Here is a 17,532-nt window from a genome sequence, read left to right on the forward strand (position 1 = left end):
ACCCAAGGGTGATCCCGTGTTCGAACTCAAACCATTACCTGATAATCTTAAGTATGCTTATCTTGATGAAAAAGAAATATATAGTTTATTTAAAATGAAGCTACAATTATTTAGTCATGAAATAGACCATTTTAGCATGTCATTTATGCAAATTTAGTCAAACAACAATTTTAAACATTTTTAACAAGGATGAAAGTCGCATATTGTTAAAGAACATGAAAAATTGAGCAAGATGCATATATGACATGTTTCATTTGGATGCATGGATATTTAGTTATGAGCATTTTAAAATGATAGCATTTTGGTAAATATGCATGCACTGGAAAATGCTAAAATACACAGAGTGGGAAAAAATATGCACGGGCCCGAAGCATCACAATGCAGCGGCCCAGATGAGGATTCGGCCCATGTGGCTGTGACAGTGTGCAAAATAATAGGAAAGCATAGCAAAAAATGGGCGGCTGGGACTCGAACCCCAGACCCCTCGAAGGCTAGTTGTGTGTTTGTGATCGAATGGGAAGTTGGCAGGAACTTAAACCATGTGCGCATCACGACCAGGATCAAAACTCAAGCATTCGCACGGGGACTCGCCAGCGACGGGAGCCAACAGCAACAGCTAATGTGGTCATAGAGGACCGGCGGGGGTGCGGAAACTGACAAGGCTTCAGCTACAGGATGTGTGCGTACAGTGGCTCGACCTCGAGCTCACGCTCGACTCGGGCATGGCATGGCGGGCGACGAACAGCAGCTTGGCGGGCATGGGTGAGAAGTAGGGCAAGCAGCAGGCTGCGGAGCGCTGATATGCCGTGTGCGTGCTGAGCACGAGTTGCAGGTGAAGAGCTAGTGTGTGGGCGTGCATGCGAAAGAAACAGAGGAGCAGAGCAACCTCGTCGGTCACCAAAGTGACGGCGGAGGCCTTGCCGGAATTGCCTCCCGATGTGCTCGAGATGCAAGGGGGTGTGGGTTGCGCTCAGCGTGTAAAATCGCACCTCCGCACGTGCCATCCATCTCCGGACGCCGATGGAAACGACGCCGGTGATGGGCAGTGGCAGAGACGTGCGTCAGGTGTGGATGAATTCGAGCCTGTAGTGCGCCAAAGAGGAAACTACCGGGCATAGAAGGTGAATGCGATGGTGCGAGTGCAAAGATGGAAAAAGGTCAATCCAGAGGTCACCGGAACGAGGCCGACGACGTGGTCGTGGTGGAGGAACGATGCGAGGGTGTGCGTGTGCAAGGGGCCGAGCAGAGGAGCTAACGAAGCTGCTACCATGGCGCTCATGGAGATCGAACTCCTGCTCGCGCTGATCTGGACATAGAGGACGAAACCAAGCGCTAGGTAAAGGCCAAGAGGGTGAAGATCTCATGGTGGGTAGGATGGTGTATTCGATCGTGCTCGGGGACGAACGGAGGCGACGAGGGAAGGCGCCGACCGGCGTTATCCATGAAGTAGCAGGAAGCAGGGGAGAAGACGGCGATGAACTTGGCGACGTAGTGGAGGTGACCTAGTGCGGGGAAGACGCCTGAACGGACGTAGTCGACGTCAAGGAAGAAGATGGACATGTCGGAGACGAGCTTGACGCCCTCCGGCTGCGAGAGCGACGCCGGACGCCGGCGGGGTTTTCTCTCGTGTGCTCTGCTCTTGAAGAAGAACAAACAGAGGAAGTAGATGGCTTGTGGCGGCGACGAGACGGGGAAGAGGGAAACCCTAGGGCACGGGGCTGCGGCTTTATAGGGGTGCGGGGACGCGCTGGCTTCGACGTTTGTGAGCCTCCTGCTCACGGCGTTGCTGCTGCTGCACTCTGGAGGAAGGAGACGCCGTGAGGGAGGGAGCAGGTGGCCGTTCGGCTCGGCTGGGCCGGGGAAAGAAAGGCCCAGGTGGGCTTCGGCTGGGAGGCCAGGTCTCTTTAACCTTCTGTTTATATTCAAATAAGCAGAATAACCAGATTTTAAGAGGAAAACAACAGGGCTTTGGGGAAGGAAACTCTCAGAGATAAAAATATATATGGAGTCCTGGATTTATGCAGGATTTGAATAAATTGACTTGGCAATTTTTAGAGGTAGAAAAATAATCCAAGTTTGAATTAATTTCAAACTTGAGCCATTTTTGAACCCAACCAAAATAACTCCAAAATAGATGAGATTTTACAGAGTGGTTAAAGGCAAGGTGCAGGATTCATAGGAAAAGAAGGAACATTTTTCTGGACAGAGAAAGTCACATGAAAATAAGTGTAATAAAGAAGAAAGGGAAAGTTTGGATGGGATAGAAACTTGGGTAAACTTGATAAATGGTTGCTGGTATGTGTATGTTGCATGAATGAGGCGGAGATAAGAAGAAGAGAGGGTGTCACACAAGAAGACTTAAAGATGCAAACCAAGGCATGATGATCATGATGCAATGCAATAAAAAATGACAAGAGGCACATCCAAAACATGTAGCATATAACAAAGCAAGATGATCATGGCAACAACAAGGATGGAATAATGCAATATAACCAATGATGGACATGATGCGAGAAGGGATAAATATGACATGACACTCATCATGATCATGGCAACAAACAATTGAACACACAACATCAACGAAATAATTGGAAGGAACTAGAGCACCGGTCTCGGGGTATCACACTGCTGGCGCATCCCGATGTGCGGACCATGTCGTCCTCTCTCAAAGCATGGTGTTGCCATGTCACTTAAAGCCAACCTAATAGCCCACTCACACAACAACTAGTATATGACCCACCTTTTCCTCTCTCAAAGGTTGTTGGGGCTCATGCTACATTCAGTTGTAAGCTTGTAATAGCCCGCTTCTCTTCTCTCTCATCTCATTTCTCCTCCAACTAGGCATAATTCTGATGTGGCATCTATAGTCTGCCTACGTCGCTCTATTGTAGTCCCTCCAATCCTTTTTCCTTTGCATTTAACATCCAGCCCGCATACCAAGGAGATGAGCGCTCAGAAAAAATTATATTTTGCCCCTGGATTGCAATGGAGGAAACACCGGGTAGTTACGCACATGCAAAGTTTTGGCTCAGCCTGCAGCCCTCAACTCTCACACACATTATACTCCTCTCTCTCATCCCTGTGCATCCAGACTCTCTCTCCCCTCTTCATCTCTCTGCACGGAGTTCTCTCTCTCTCTGGTTTTGCATGCATGCGACTCTCTCTCTCTCTCTCTCTCTGTGCAAGCATGCCTTGGGAAGGGACGAGGAATATGGGAGAGAGATGGGAATTATTATGGTTGCACGTGTGGTAGAAGGGAAGGGATTGGAGGGTGTGCTCTTGGAAAGAGCAGCACAAAGGCGCAGACCATTACAGGAAAAATGAGATTTTCTTATAACCAAACAAAAAAGGACCGGAGGGAGTACTTGCTCTCACACGGTGCGAGAGCGGATGCGACCTCTCACTGATTGAGGCATCAGCGCACTGGCCGAGCGCCACTTGCTGCACACCATCCTGAACACGCCTCCTCGCCGAATTCAACCGGCTTCAGACTGCTCCGCCTAGCTCCATTGAACCTGCACGTGTGTCGGCCACACGTCCTTCTGTGAGCCGGCCGGCATTCTAAACACAACGCCGGTTGGCTGCTCGTGTCCTCCTATTATTTAAACAAGTCCAGACGCCTGGCAAGAACCTCACCACACCTCCGCTCCCCATCTCCTCCTTGCACCATTTTCTTCACTCTTTCCGTAGTATCCGGTGAGCAGGAAGACGAGTTCTCTGGCATAAAAGCCGGTAGGGTGCCCACCCCGACGAGCCTGTCGGATACGATCTAGGCAACTCGCTGCTCCACCTCCCTCCCCGCCCCAGGCCGTCAGTACCATGGGCGAGGCTGCAGGAGGGCAAGCCATCGCTCCAAGCTATCCCCTGGTGCAGCAACTTGACGCTCCAAACCTACTCGCAAAGGAGTGGCCGGTTGCTCCACGCCGACACACGGGGGAGCACGGCGTCTAGTGCATCGTGGCTGTCCGCGCCATCCGCGTCAAACATTGGCAGAACCCCGGCTTGCCCATGGAGGCATCCAAAGCGTCCGCGGCAGCCGTAGACACTGAGGAAAAGTAGACCATGGGAGCCATCGCCGCTAGGGTCCCATGAAGGCCACCGCCACCGCGTCGCCGGCATGGACACCCGGTGTGTTGCCCGGTTTAGAGCAAAATACCATGGACCCATGTCGCGACCGACATTAGATTACACCTGCCTCCAGAGGCTATTCACGTTTAGTTAAAAGATGTTTGAAATGTAATTAATTTCGTACGGTCTAGTTTTGTTATGCTAACACTGATATATTTCTTGCTCTCGGCAACTAGCGCTGCCTCGCCCTATGTGGCGGTACTCTACATGGTGTTGGTGCGCCCAATATCGCCATGCCTTTATATTCCCATTGTTTTATTGTTGTCAATCCAATCCCACTTGCCACTTGTAAAATGATGCAATGTCACAGAGGGAATAATATGCTGTTGTCAATCTAGTGTCATCGATAAATCCAATGGTAGTTGTAAAATGACGCAATGCCATCAGTAACCCTTTTACATTTTTTGCAAACACATATGTCAATCTCCATCTGAGGCATGTTTGTGCAAATAGAAGCAGATACCTCAATTTTGGCACGTTTGTGCAAACAGAAGTTGATACCTCAATTTTGTGGAACTTCACAAAACTATACGGGAGTCCCTCCTCCGCCATTGGTAGAAAATGCACCTTTTTCATCAATGCACTCAGAAGGAATTTGTGTTTTGGCAGTGAACTAAATGTTGTTTTGGAGAAGCATTGATGTTGGTAGTAAGTAGAGATTTTTTTCTTTATTTCTAATTCTCCTCACATTTTTTTGGCTTTGAAGTGGATCACTTCATCATACTTGGGCCTAAGGGAAGGCATTGTGAAGTAATAAGTAGATGATGGGTTGATAGAGTGACATAAGCTTAAACCTTAGTTTATGCGCTATTTCGTAAGGGACAGATTTGGATCTATATGTTTCACACTATGGTTAGATTTATCTTAATTCTTCTTTCGTAGTTGCGAATGCTTGCGAGAGGGGGTAATCATAAGTGTGTTGCTTTGTCAAGTAAGAATAGCACACAAGTACCGGTTCACCCACATATCAAAGTAGCGAATACGAATCAAATAAACATGATGAAAGTGACTAGATGATAATTCTCATGTGTCTTCAGGAACGCTTTGCTTGTTATAAGAGAACGTTTCAGCATGTCCTTTGCTATAAAAAGGATTGGCTACTTTGTTCCACCTTTGTTACCATTGTTACTTCTTACCCGTTACGAATTACCTTGTTACAAAACTATCTATCAATGTTACTTACAGCATTTGCAGAGAATACCTTGTTGAAAATTGCTTGCCATTTCTTTCTGCTCCTCGTTGGATTCGACAGTCTTTACTTGTCGAAAGTACTACGATTAATCCCCTGTGGGTCATCACCCTTTACCTTGCCGGGGCACTCCGGTCAGCAAAGTCACCCGCGTTCGGCACCGCCATGGCTGGGCGCTGGCCGTCAGGGTTGAGAAAGGGTGTGGCGTCAGGAGCCACAGGGGGGGGGGGGGGGGGGCACGATGAAGAGGCGCTCGTCGACGCGGGGGGCAGCGAGCAGGCCCGACTGGGTCACGACGAGGCGCTAGGTCCAGACGTGGCAGCGGGCTCAGGCTTGAAGGCCCGGAGGAGGAAGCGGAGCAAGGCACTGTCGGCTAGGCATGGGGGAGGAAACGGAAGGAACATCACCGGCATATGCCAAATAAAAAAAAACAGAAAGTGAGGATCGTGCGTGGTATGCCAATCAAAGGGCTTGGGAATAGTTCGGTAGTTTTACCAAAAAAAATTGGTTTGCCAATTACATTCTCATAAATTTAAACATGATGATTTTCATACTTGGCTACTACAGTAGCTAACCATAACTAGCCTGTGACAATATCCAAGAAACTATGGAGGCCGTACGGAAGGTCACACAACATCTCCTGTACTTGCCCTTACTTATCTGGTCACGAGGAACAGGATAGTAGGCTAAATCTCAGTGGAAGCAAGTAAATTAATTGCGAGCCAAGCAAGATTAACCTAGCAATCATAACCTGAACTTGAGAAAAATTAAGCAAACAGACTTTCAGCCAATAGTTTCATTAGCAAGTCAAAATTTCTTACAACAATACAAATAACTCAACTCTTTATTGTCTACAAGCCTTGCTTTAGGTTCTACAAGCAACACAAATCTGCATACATCACATTCATATACCTGTCTCTCTCGCCCGCTTTTATGGCCATCTATAATATGTCATCTTACGATACTGTGCTTACTGGACCAAAACCTTGTTTTCTACTGAAGTTGGGAGGAAAGAGACAACCTCTATCATCAGCTCACTAGTTGCTGGTTACCGTAGAAAGGGTAGGCTCCATAAGCCGCAGCATACACGTTTGGGTGAGGAACTGGCGACGTGTAGCCATATCCACCGTAGAAAGGCGTGCCGTAGTACATGCCATTCCGCCGATGCCCAGAATCACCCCTAGACTGCAAAAACAGAAGACTAACATTAAGATTTTTGTGAGGACAAGTAACAATTGCAAGAAATAAAATCCTTTTTCCAAAACACTTGGTAGGTATAATCATCCACTCTTAAGAATATTCAACTGATAATGGGTAAGCCTGTCAGAGTAAAACTGATGGTAAATTAAAAGATGGTGAGGACCCATACAGCACAGCTCATAGAGGTTTTAGGAAGGTTAGCTACGCGACATGGAGGGGATACATGTTGCCAGACAATGCACACCATGAAAAAGGACTCACGTATCAACATGTTCAAAGAATCAATAGGCGATATCACAACACAACCTCTTTGATCTTGTTTCGTGGAAATAATGGCAATCTTGCATGTGTATTCACTGTTTTTGAACATACTCGCGATCGGAGTTTAGCAGAACACAACAATCAACGAAACCAAATGAGAAAATGCATGCCCAAAACCCTACATCAATTGATTCGTCCAATTTCCAACTTCCAAGGGTAACTTGGGTAACATAGTTAAATGCTTAAGCTATAATTCTAAATTTGTATTAACTACTAGACCTGTCTAGGCGGGCATCCTCTTGAGCTTTTCGAAGAAGAATAAACATATTTTCACTGAAGCTAGAGCCCTTCTCAATTTTCTACAGTTATGGATTGTAGAGGAGCCGAAGCCCATAAGCTGGAGTTGAAGAGCAGCCAAACAGGTCATGATGTCTCTACATAAAGACTGTACAGATAGTTGTGTTGTTGTCCAATGAATTTATGTAGTTAGAATTACACAGTTCGACACTAGAATATGCAAAGGATAGGGCTGATAGAAATATCGCGTCTAGAAAAGTGCAGGACCCAAAGTCGTAGAGCTAACTACATAGGTGAGCATAGTGGAACCGCTTCGGTTCACCACTCAAGAGAACAGACTCCAACCATTACCATGGGTCAATGCTATGGCTGCCAGATATACATGGGCGGTAATGTCGGCCCAGGTGCCTCCCACCCATTACTGCAGCGTGTGTGAGGGCATGTGGCATATACAGCCGTTGCCGTGTGTGTGTGTAGGGGCATCTGTGTAATACTGTATCAAACTGAATCTTCCCAACTTGGGACCTCTTACTTCATCTTCCTCCCCAAGTTTCCCCAATTCCTCTCCACGGTGGCCAATTCATTCCTCCAATTTGTCCCCTAAATTACTAGCAAAAGGTCTTCTTTGAGCTCAACAACGCATGGAAGTTCAAGAAGATTAACACAATTCTAAAAAAGTGTTTCTGGTGGGCAACCGGGTGTTTCTGGAACTTCAGTCATATATGCATAAGCCGGTTTCTTGCTGCAGTAATCACAAACTTCGATTCAAATATTTTGGGCTTCCAAAGTGTTGGAAAAGGTGGGTGAAGTGGCATACCAGCTCAAAATCCAGCAAATTTCATCCTGTTGTCCATGTCTCCATCCCCAAACCTGCAAAACCACCTAAAGACATCGAGGCGGCTTCTAAATCTCTAAAGTATGATCAATCTTTGGTGAGTTCATCCAAACCTGCCCAAGTTCTCCAAACTCTGCTTGTCAAAGTTGGAGGCCATACCCGCAAGCAGTACAAGATTGCATGAGTGGTCTTCCTACATCCATGGCTACCTCAGAGTGGGCAAGCGTGCTATCGGAGTTACCTTCAGCTTGAGGTCAAGATCTCTTTAAAGGAAGGGGGACTGCTACGGCTGCTATATCTACATGGGTGGTATTACGGCCCAGTTGCCTCCAGCCCATTACTGTAGCATGTGTGAGGCCCTGTAGCATCTATAGCTGCTGCCATGTGTGTGTAGGGGTATCAATGAATTATATTGCATCTTCCAACTCGAGACCTCTTGCTTCATATTCCTCCAAGTTTCCCCGGTTCCTCTCTGCATCACCTCACATGACGAAAGGGAGTGCTACTTGTATGTATTAAATAAAGTAAGACCACTTAGATGACTAGTGGATAGGGACAATACGACACTACAATGCATAGTACAAACAACATGCTTTCAAGAATGCTCAAGTAGATAGTTGACCAATATCCAAAAAACATTAGTCATGCATGCAGGTATTGTGCTACATCAAAGGGGGCTAACTAGATCACACCACATGCATTGTTGCAGGAATTGGCTGCAATGTATTTCAATTAAGATTTGGTTGCATGGAACATGCACTTGGATTAATAATTTGAGAGCTGATACTGAAATGATTTATTGTATAGTTATAAAATAGTCGTTGAATGTAAATAGCATAATAGAACGGAAAGCCTTTTTCACATGCACGGTCGCATGTTGAGGTGGGCTTTTTCTCATGCATGGTTGCAAGTTCAGGTGGCATGCTTGCATGTTGAGAAAAATAAGTTAGTGGGGATTGCCTATTAAGTTATATAGGATATAGTTAGTCTCCCTCCGGCTGCTTGAAGTGCCCTTCAACCCAAGTGGCGTAACAGCATCATGACTGCACCCGCATGAAGAGAAGGGGTGGACTAACTATTCATAGTTAGCCATACTTCCTGCCTAGTGACCACAAATGGATTGTATCCACTTCTATAGAGATAGAGAACCTAATATTTGTGGTTGGCGGATGTGTTTCTTTTGCTCCAATAATGACTATGCATACCCTTCACACATGGAGGGGAGCCTTGGCGCAGTGGTAAAGCTGCTGCCTTGTGACCATGAGGTCATGGGTTCAAGTCCTGGAAACAGCCTCTTACAGAAATGTAGGGAAAGGCTGCGTACTATAGACCCAAAGTGGTCGGACCCTTCCCTGGACCCTGCGCAAGCGGGAGCTACATGCACCAGGTTGCCATACCCTTCACACATGGCCACTTTATCTGACACACAAGGAAAGAAGGCACTGCTACCTCTATTTGTAAATAGATAGCATTCCTAGAAGGTGTGCAATCAAACTTTGATATGTTTGATTCATTACATTCAATAATATACTAATACTGGCCACATGAATATAATGTTTTTATATTTCTTCATGAGAACCCACTTGTGGTTGGTTGTTAGGAGGATGGTCGGACCCCCTAACCCACTAGGGATCAAACCCTACGTTCATATCTCATTAAGGAGGAATATTCCCCCAGTGGGAGGCAACATTCCCACCGAATCTTGAATCTCCATGACTCCAACCATCCATCAGTAGACTTTGTGAGTGTGTCTGTGTGTGTGTTGTGGTGGTGTGTGTGTTGCACCTACATTGTACTAGCTGTTCTCAACAAAATCATGAGATTTTTCATGGACTTCTTTTTCATACTATAGTAATTACATTTTTATACTAAGATGCATACAAGAAATTCATGAGCAAAGTTGCATGTTAGAGACCGAGACACATCAAACACAACATCTATTTATGAATGTGACTACTACGTATGGTTATTTAGTGTTACTTTTGGTCGTGTTGCTTGACCTGGCCTAAAGCCAAATAATTAAGATAAAACTGGATTGCATTGTAACTAGATAACTTAGACTGAATGATATCCTTTAGCACCAATTGAGATCCTCAAGGAACAAACACACAAGGAGATTTACTAAAACCACAATCTCACTAGCCACATGGACATGGCTAGAGCTGGGCCATGATACCACCCAAGCCCAAGGTTACATGACATAGACTACAGGTTATCATATGTTCACAAAAGCTTGTTATCTCAAGCAGCATAGCATGCATAGAGAAAATTACCATGGCAAATATCAAACACTATTACTTTCCTTTAAAAATGAGCAAAAAAGTGAGAAATAAAACCCAAAAGAAACTACTTTCCAGTTGAGTTGTGCAGAACACATACAAATGCAAGTCCAAAAAATTTGCCAACCATAAACAGCATGTAGAAAATATCTATTTTATGATTTAGACTTCAGATTGGAATAATATCCTACACTGGTGTAATAAATGCAAATTTCCTACCGAGCATATAAGCCTTGGTTGCGGGAGTTAATGTACAACCCCACAACTTGCAATTCAAGTTCTCATTAACACAAATCTGGGTTCCTATATATATTGTAGGGGTCCCCCTTGCAGTTATCTTGAAAAAAATCCATTGTCCAATGTCCATGTAGATTTACAGTGCGTTAAACTTTCCGTTGTCCATGCAGATTTACAACTGTGCATTAATCCAACATTGAAGAAGACGGTGACAGAAAGTTGACGATATGTTAATCTAGCGAGATTAATTAAAATATATAGTAACAGTCTAGAACAATTCAAACCTGTTTGCTTGCTGGACTGCGGCCCCAAGAAAGACGAACTGCCTGCTTCCCGATTGTTAATCCACTCAACCCTTGTAATGCTTCTTCCGCATCAGCTCTACCAACACAAAGTATTCATTTTCACAATTTCAAATGTTCCAACAAGAACCAATAAATATTTAAGCATCCAACAATTTCTCTTAAGGATCTATAGGAACATCTTGGTAAAATACCTGTTGACAAATTGAACAAAACCGCATTGTTTCCCAACAGGAATTTTGACAGAAGCAACATCACCATATTTCGCAAATGCTTTCCTTAGTTCATCTTCACTAACGTTGGGGTCAAGCCCGCCAACATATACCTACAACAATAACTGATATGATACTGCGTCCATTTTACACATAAGAATCTTGGAAGATTTATTTTTAGAGAAAGAGATTGTCCACTACTCCCTCCGTTCCAAAATAGATGACCCAACTTTGTACTAACTTTAGTACAAAGTTGGGTCATCTATTTTGGAACGGAGGGAGTAGGAAACAAGCACATACTGTCCTGTTAGTCGAGTCACCATCTGATTGTGTTGGTGGAGAGGTGCCAAAATCACCTGAAACTACAATAATCATAGAAAATAAAATATGTCAGACAAGTAAGTCATAAACTGATACTTAGGTTCAGCAAAGGCACTAGTCAGCCAGCATCTTAGCTGGCAGACCAACGCCTACCGCTATTTAGACGGGCCTAGGTGACTGCCTTGACAGAATAATAGTCTGGTGGAAGACAGGAGAGTGTTGGCCAAGTAAAAATCAAACCTACAATACTTTTGCATGTGAGAACTATATAAGTATGATACTGTGATACTAATATGTCCCACCCACCCACAAAGCCCCATATATCTGAGGTTAGTGTTCGAATATAAGCACTCATGATGAAAATGAGTCCAGACTAAACATGCCATAAAACGTTATTGATTATTTCGAAATTTCAGAAATTACAGACGGATAGGTCAGGCACATGATACCAAACATGTTATTCAAAACAACTTTGAAGTGATGGAAATACCTGAAGTTCTTCTAGGAGTTGCAGGTCCAATGCGAATTGGCCGAGTGGAGCAATACACACCATTCATTTCAGTCATAGCATGAGTTCTATCAATATCATCTCCAAACCTAACAAATCCATAGCCCCTAGAACGGCCCGTGTTTGCATCAATAATAACTTTAGCTCCTTTCACAGAACGATATTTGTTAGCAAAAAGTTCCATCAACATGTCATCAGTAACATCAACAGCTAGATCACCAACAAAAATTGAGTGATCAGAAGCAAGTTCAGAGCGTTTTTCTCCAACACTATACGATGCCCAATTTAACTTAAAAGCTCGGTCAGTATTAGGCATTACATGACCAGCAAAATTCTGAAGTGCTTTCTCTGCTGATGCATGGGAACAGAACTCTACAAAACCATAACCCTCAGAAACTCCGGAATGTCTATTGCGGATAACTTTAATCGTCACCACCTACAGAACAGATAGGTTGCAGAGAATGACAATTAGCAACACATGTGAAACATGCTAATTTAACAGAGAAGCGATGCTTCGCAACATGTTCTTTTCACTTATTAAATTCAAGAAAAAACACTTATGTTTTTAAGTTTCTATTACTCCCTCCAATCCATATTAATTGACGCTTAAGTTGTACTAAAGCAGCGTCAATTAATATGGAAAGGAGGTAGTACAAACTTATACTAATATATAGCTGTAGGGCCTTTCCCGCTTGCTTTTGTTTCAGAAAAGGGTAAGTATTACCACATCCACTGCCATTTCTTCCGACAATGAACTGTTCCACAGAAAGCATGGCCAATAATTTAGAGGTTTCAGAGTTACAATAAATGAGAGCTGATGGTCCTGGCAAGTGCAAACACGTGTGCGCAAAGGAGAGCAATAAAAAAATGTGAGATCAGCATCTACGAGAAAGCTGGTTACTGTTTCTGGCATAGCCCTCCGAGTCTTCAATCACATATCCCTAACAAATCGTAATGTGTTCCATCTTACCTCCAAACTACCCGAGTGTAAACTCCAAACTTGACGCCTTTACCCTCTTACTAACAAAAATTCTACAGAAACTCGCATTTGACTTCGAATTATGCAACAATTCGCCACCAATATGACTAATTTTATTGTCTGTTGCACGACTACTGCATGGAATGGCCTCAACGTTTGCGCCTTTAGCAACTATTGAACCAACAGTACGAAAAGAAAATACAGCGTTGTAATTACCATGCAATTTTTAACCGCAAAAATAGTTGGCTATCTCGACTGCAACACAATATTGACAAACCAGCGAATTGATAAAGGACAAACATAACAGGATTTGAGAGATCCGGCACGGATAAGGCTGGATCGGATAAGCGAGCTCGGGAAGACCTAACCTCGCCGCTGGGGCCGAAGCAGCTGTGGAGATAGTTCTCGTCCATCCAGTACTGGAGGTCGCCGACCCAGATCGTCCGGTTCTCGTCACCTCCGTTCCCGCCGGATCCAGTCGATGGCGGAGGCGGCGTCACCGATGCCTGCGGCGCGAAATGCTTCACATACTGCGGTGTAGGAGGGGGCGGCGCGGCCACCATAGGCGGCGGCGGCGGGTAAGGAAGTACCACCCACCGCGGCTGCGGCATGTGGTGGTGAGGGTGCGGGTGCCCGTGACCGTGCGGTACTTGTGGGCCATGGGCATGGGGATGTGGGTGCGGCGCAGCTGCCACCGGAGCATCGATTGTCGCGGCCGCCATCTGCATCGCCGCCGCCGCCGCTGTGAGGAGCAGGAGAAGAGAGAGGCTCGCGAGGAAGTGGAGGCGGAAAGAGAGGGAGCTCGTTGCTGAGGGTGAGACTACACCTATATAGGGCATTAGGAACGGATCTGGGCCGTCAGATCTAGGATTTCGCGGGTGGCTCTGGCCGTCTGATGTGCTGTTGCGAGTGACTGGCGCGTGGGACCGGTGTGAGTTTGCGGTTTTAGGGAAGGGAGTTGGGCTATACTGCTACTTTCGTGGGATTCGATGGTTGGGAAGGGAAACGCTTGTACTCGGTGCGCCGGCCGAAACTTCGGCCGGTCGCGCCGCTCGCTCCCACAGCCGCACCTTTTTCCTTTTTTCCCCTTTCTCCACACTGGCCCTACGCACCGTCTCCCTCTGTGCCTTATCTTCTTCCCAGTGAGCTCCACCACTCATTTTACCCCCTTCGTGCCTTATCTTCTTCCGCCTAGCGAGCTCCACCACTCATTTACCCCATCTCCACGAACACATCCTCCTGTACTCATGTAATTCCCTTCCCCCGCTAATCACCAAGGCAATAAAATCGGGCGCTCTGGTGGCTAGAAATCGCACCAGTCTGAAGGGAGGGCCACGGGGGTACTGCTACGGGAGTCAGGGGCGAGCGACGACCGTGGGGATGGTAGAGACGGCGGCTAGCGAGCTGCCATGATTTTTTTGCTGGAACCACTACTGTTTTTTTGCTGGAACCAGCTTTCGATTTTGCTGTAAACTGAGGGACAGTGGTGCCTTCGCCCCTGATATTTTTCTACATCAAAATTTTGGCTGGAAGCACTTTTTGATTTTTGCTGGAACCAACCTTTGATTTTGCTACATACGCAGGATTTTTTGCTACATCAAAAATTTTGGCTTGAAGCACTTTTGATTTTTGCTGGAACCAACATTTGATTTTGCTGCATAGACAGGATTTTTGGTACATCAAATTATTGGCTGGAAGCACTTTTGATTTTTGCTGGAACTAGCATTTGATTTTGTTGCATAGGCTAGGAATAGTGCTGGGGCGATGATAGACGGCGTCTGCCATGTGTTTTGCTGCGACCAAGAATCATTTTTGCTACAACCAGCCGAAGCAGAGCTGGAACCGGCTAGATTTTTTGTTTGCAGGCATCGGCGGCAGTGCATTTTTTTGCTGGAACCGTGATAATTTTTTGCTGGAACAATTTTTGGTTTTTGCTACCGTCAGGGAAATCCCCTTTTCCTATTCGTTGAGCTTTTTATGCTGAAATACGGTGGTGGAAGGCGACGTCGGCGGCGAGTAGAGACGGCGGGGGCGGGAGGTGCTGCAACCACGATGCCAGTTCTTGGAACAAGCCGATGAAGAGATGCAAACAGCAAAATCTTGAATCTTTCTAGGTAGCCCTGCAATCCCCACGGCGCGCGGCGAGATGCGGCAAGCCGGCAGTGCGGCGGCGCACGCGACGGTGCTGCAACGGGAGGACGAGGAGATGAGGCGGGGCTGTCGGCCCGGGCGGGGGCGGCGCTCTTTTTCCTCTTCTTTTTTTCTGTGCGGGAGGTTGGCGAAGGGAACGATAGGGGACAGATCTGACGGCTGCGCATGTGTAGATCGGACGCTCGCGGTGCGACCGGCCGAAACTTTCGGCCGGCGCACCGGCGCCCAGTACCGCCCTGGTTGGGAATGTGCGGCTCAAGTTTTGTCGTATTTGGATGTCTCCATTGAAGCCATGGAAACTGAATTGGTATTCCGCAGGCAGCAATGCAGTTGTTTGGCTGGACACCGAATTTGTATTGGAAACGTAGAGGCAATTCAGTCCGTTTTGGCTCTCACGTAAAACTTCCTCCCATAATTTGGCGGAAATGTTAACGCCCACACGTGTGGGCATTAGCCAACTCACCCACACGTCTCCATCATCGTCCAGTAACTTCTGCACGAATCTTGGCATGAATTAGCTGATTTTGTATGCCACCTAGGACAACTCGCGTGTGTGGTGTGTGAGAGAGGTCGCCCACACATCCGTTTTACCACACGGAGGGGCCGGTGTGTGGGCGTTCAGCAGTTCGCGCCACACGCCACTTTGCACGCACACACAAGGGCTAGTGTGTGGGCATTTGCCATCTCGCCCACACGCCCGTCTCCTCTCCCACACCCAAGCTGCTAGTTGCCATGTGTTTTCGCAGCGCACATGGCAACTGCCCCTAGTGTGCTTTATAAGCAGGTGGCAACTCTCTTTTTTTACCCGAGTGCCATGTGTTTTTGTAGGGTACACGGCCACTGCCTAGTGTGCACGTAAGCAGATGACAACTCTCTTTTACCGAGTTGCCATGTGTTTTTGCATGGTACATGGCAACTGCCCCAACGTGCACGTACATGGCAACTGCCCTAACGTGCACGTAAGCAGATGGCAACTCTTCCTTTTTACATGGCAACTGCTCTAGCATGCTTGTGAGCACATGGCAACTCTCTCAACTGCCTAGTGTTAGTATGTGGCAACTCCTAAAGTTATGAAATCATGGCAACTACATTAGATCAAACCATACATGGCAACTGCAGTTGAGCAACCATGGCAACTGCAGTTGTCCGACATGGCAACCGTAGTTCAGCGACATGGCAACTGCAGTTAAACGAACATGGACGAGGGTCTGTACCATGGCAACTGCGGGCGCACGGTGGGCGTCACGCGTGGCGTGCGGGACCAGGAGGGTACGAGGCCTGACATACGGACGTGTGGGCGTTATCAACTTCGCCCACACGCACGCGTGTGAGAGGGTTCAGGAGGAAAAAAAGAGGTGTGTGGGCATTAGTTGTTTTGCCCACACGTAGGTGTGTGGGCTAGTTGCTGTCCATGCCATACGAGGCGTGTGGCACAACTACCCGATACACCACACGTGTGGCAGTTATCGGGACCCTAATTTGGAGGTCTGCCGCTCCGATTTGGATCGAAATCACTCGCTCCCGCAAAACATACTGTTTCACCCCGCGACCATGAAAAGAAGGAGAAAAAGAAAGGGAAAGAAGACAGTGTAGAAAGGTATTAGATGCAACTCAGTTGTATTCATCAGAGCAGGTAACAATATATATAGGAGATGTCTTGACAATTCAACTAACCCTACCATATCTCTAGGAGTCAATCTATACAAGGCTAGATATCATAGAAAGGTCAATTGGAGATAGATACAGATATGTCATGTTCAACACCCCCCTCGCTGCAGTCGAAGCGTCGGCGTCGACGATGCAAAGACTGGAACGAAACTCCTAGAATGCAGTGGTTTGGAAACCCCTTAATCATAATGTCGGGAACTGTTGGGTAGTCGGTACGTGAAGAACACGAAGCTGACTCGGCTGAACCTTCTCACGGGCGAAGTGAACATCGAGTTCAATATGTTTGGTGTGTCTATGTTGCACCGGATTGGCCGCGAGATAGGTGGCCAAAACATTATCACAGAAAATCATCGTAGCCTTCGGGGTGGAGACCCGAAGTTCACCAAGAAGGTGACGCGGCCAAAAGGTCTCAGCGACTGCGTTGGCGACAGCGCAGTACTCGGCCTCGGCACTCGAGCGGGAGACGGTGGGATGTCGCCTAGAGGACCATGAGACAAGCGAGTCGCCGAAGAAGACACAGTAGCCCGACGTGGATCGGCAAGTGTCAGGACAGCCAGCCCAGTTCGCATCCATGTAGGCGAGAAGCTCAGTGGAGGCGGAGGCGCGGAGATGGAGACCATAGATCAGCATGTCGCGCATGTACCGTAGAATGCGCTCGATCAGAGACCAGGAACATCACGAGGCGAGTGCATGTGCAAGCAAACTTGTTGCACCGCAAACTGAATGTCTGGTCTGGTGAGCGTGAGGTACTAAAGCGCACCAACAATATTGCGGTAGAGAGTAGCATCGGTGGCGGGCTGTCCAGCTGTGGCAGAGAGCTTTGCCTTGGCCTCGGCAGGGGTGGCAACCGGCTTGGAGTCGGTCATGCCCGCACGGTCCAACAGGTCAAGAGCATACTGCCCTTGATGGAGGAAGAACCCAGATGCATCGCGTCACACATTAATGCCGAGGAAGAAGTGCAACGT

General features: G+C 46.9%; 1 protein-coding gene across 3 annotated transcripts; it reads right to left on the bottom strand.

Moving 5' to 3' along the window:
• Positions 1-6,084: 6,084 nt before the first annotated feature.
• LOC123137174 (polyadenylate-binding protein RBP47) lies at positions 6,085-13,561 on the bottom strand. Of its 3 annotated transcripts, XR_006467834.1 has the most exons (8): positions 13,117-13,561; positions 11,752-12,205; positions 11,241-11,302; positions 10,923-11,053; positions 10,711-10,807; positions 8,024-10,604; positions 7,893-7,945; positions 6,085-6,502 (listed from the first exon to the last, which is right to left on the bottom strand). XR_006467834.1 is itself a non-coding variant. In XM_044556785.1 (6 exons), exons 1-6 carry the CDS (start codon positions 13,474-13,476, stop codon positions 6,347-6,349), a joined length of 1,260 nt encoding a protein of 419 aa, XP_044412720.1. In that variant the 5' UTR covers positions 13,477-13,560; the 3' UTR covers positions 6,085-6,346. The 3 variants fall into 3 exon arrangements, 1 of the variants encoding a protein (XP_044412720.1); XR_006467833.1 differs by having other exon boundaries at positions 7,893-10,604; XM_044556785.1 differs by lacking the exons at positions 7,893-7,945; positions 8,024-10,604 and having other exon boundaries at positions 13,117-13,560.
• Between the last annotated feature and the right edge of the window lie 3,971 nt (positions 13,562-17,532).

Source organism: Triticum aestivum, chromosome 6B, assembly GCF_018294505.1.
Source record: "Triticum aestivum cultivar Chinese Spring chromosome 6B, IWGSC CS RefSeq v2.1, whole genome shotgun sequence".
Taxonomy (NCBI): domain Eukaryota; kingdom Viridiplantae; phylum Streptophyta; class Magnoliopsida; order Poales; family Poaceae; genus Triticum; species Triticum aestivum.

What these genes read in the sequence shown, in the direction of transcription:
- LOC123137174 (XM_044556785.1), bottom strand. Translation starts at nt 13,476, where the DNA reads ATGCAGATGGCGGCCGCGACAATCGATGCTCCGGTGGCAGCTGCGCCG. An exon ending in AACTCCTAGAAGAACTTCAG is followed by an intron (nt 11,303 to 11,751) that starts GTATTTCCATCA and finishes TGATTATTGTAG; the next exon opens with TTTCAGGTGATTTTGGCACC. An exon ending in GCAGTCCAGCAAGCAAACAG is followed by an intron (nt 6,503 to 10,710) that starts GTTTGAATTGTT and finishes CTGTTTTTGCAG; the next exon opens with TCTAGGGGTGATTCTGGGCA.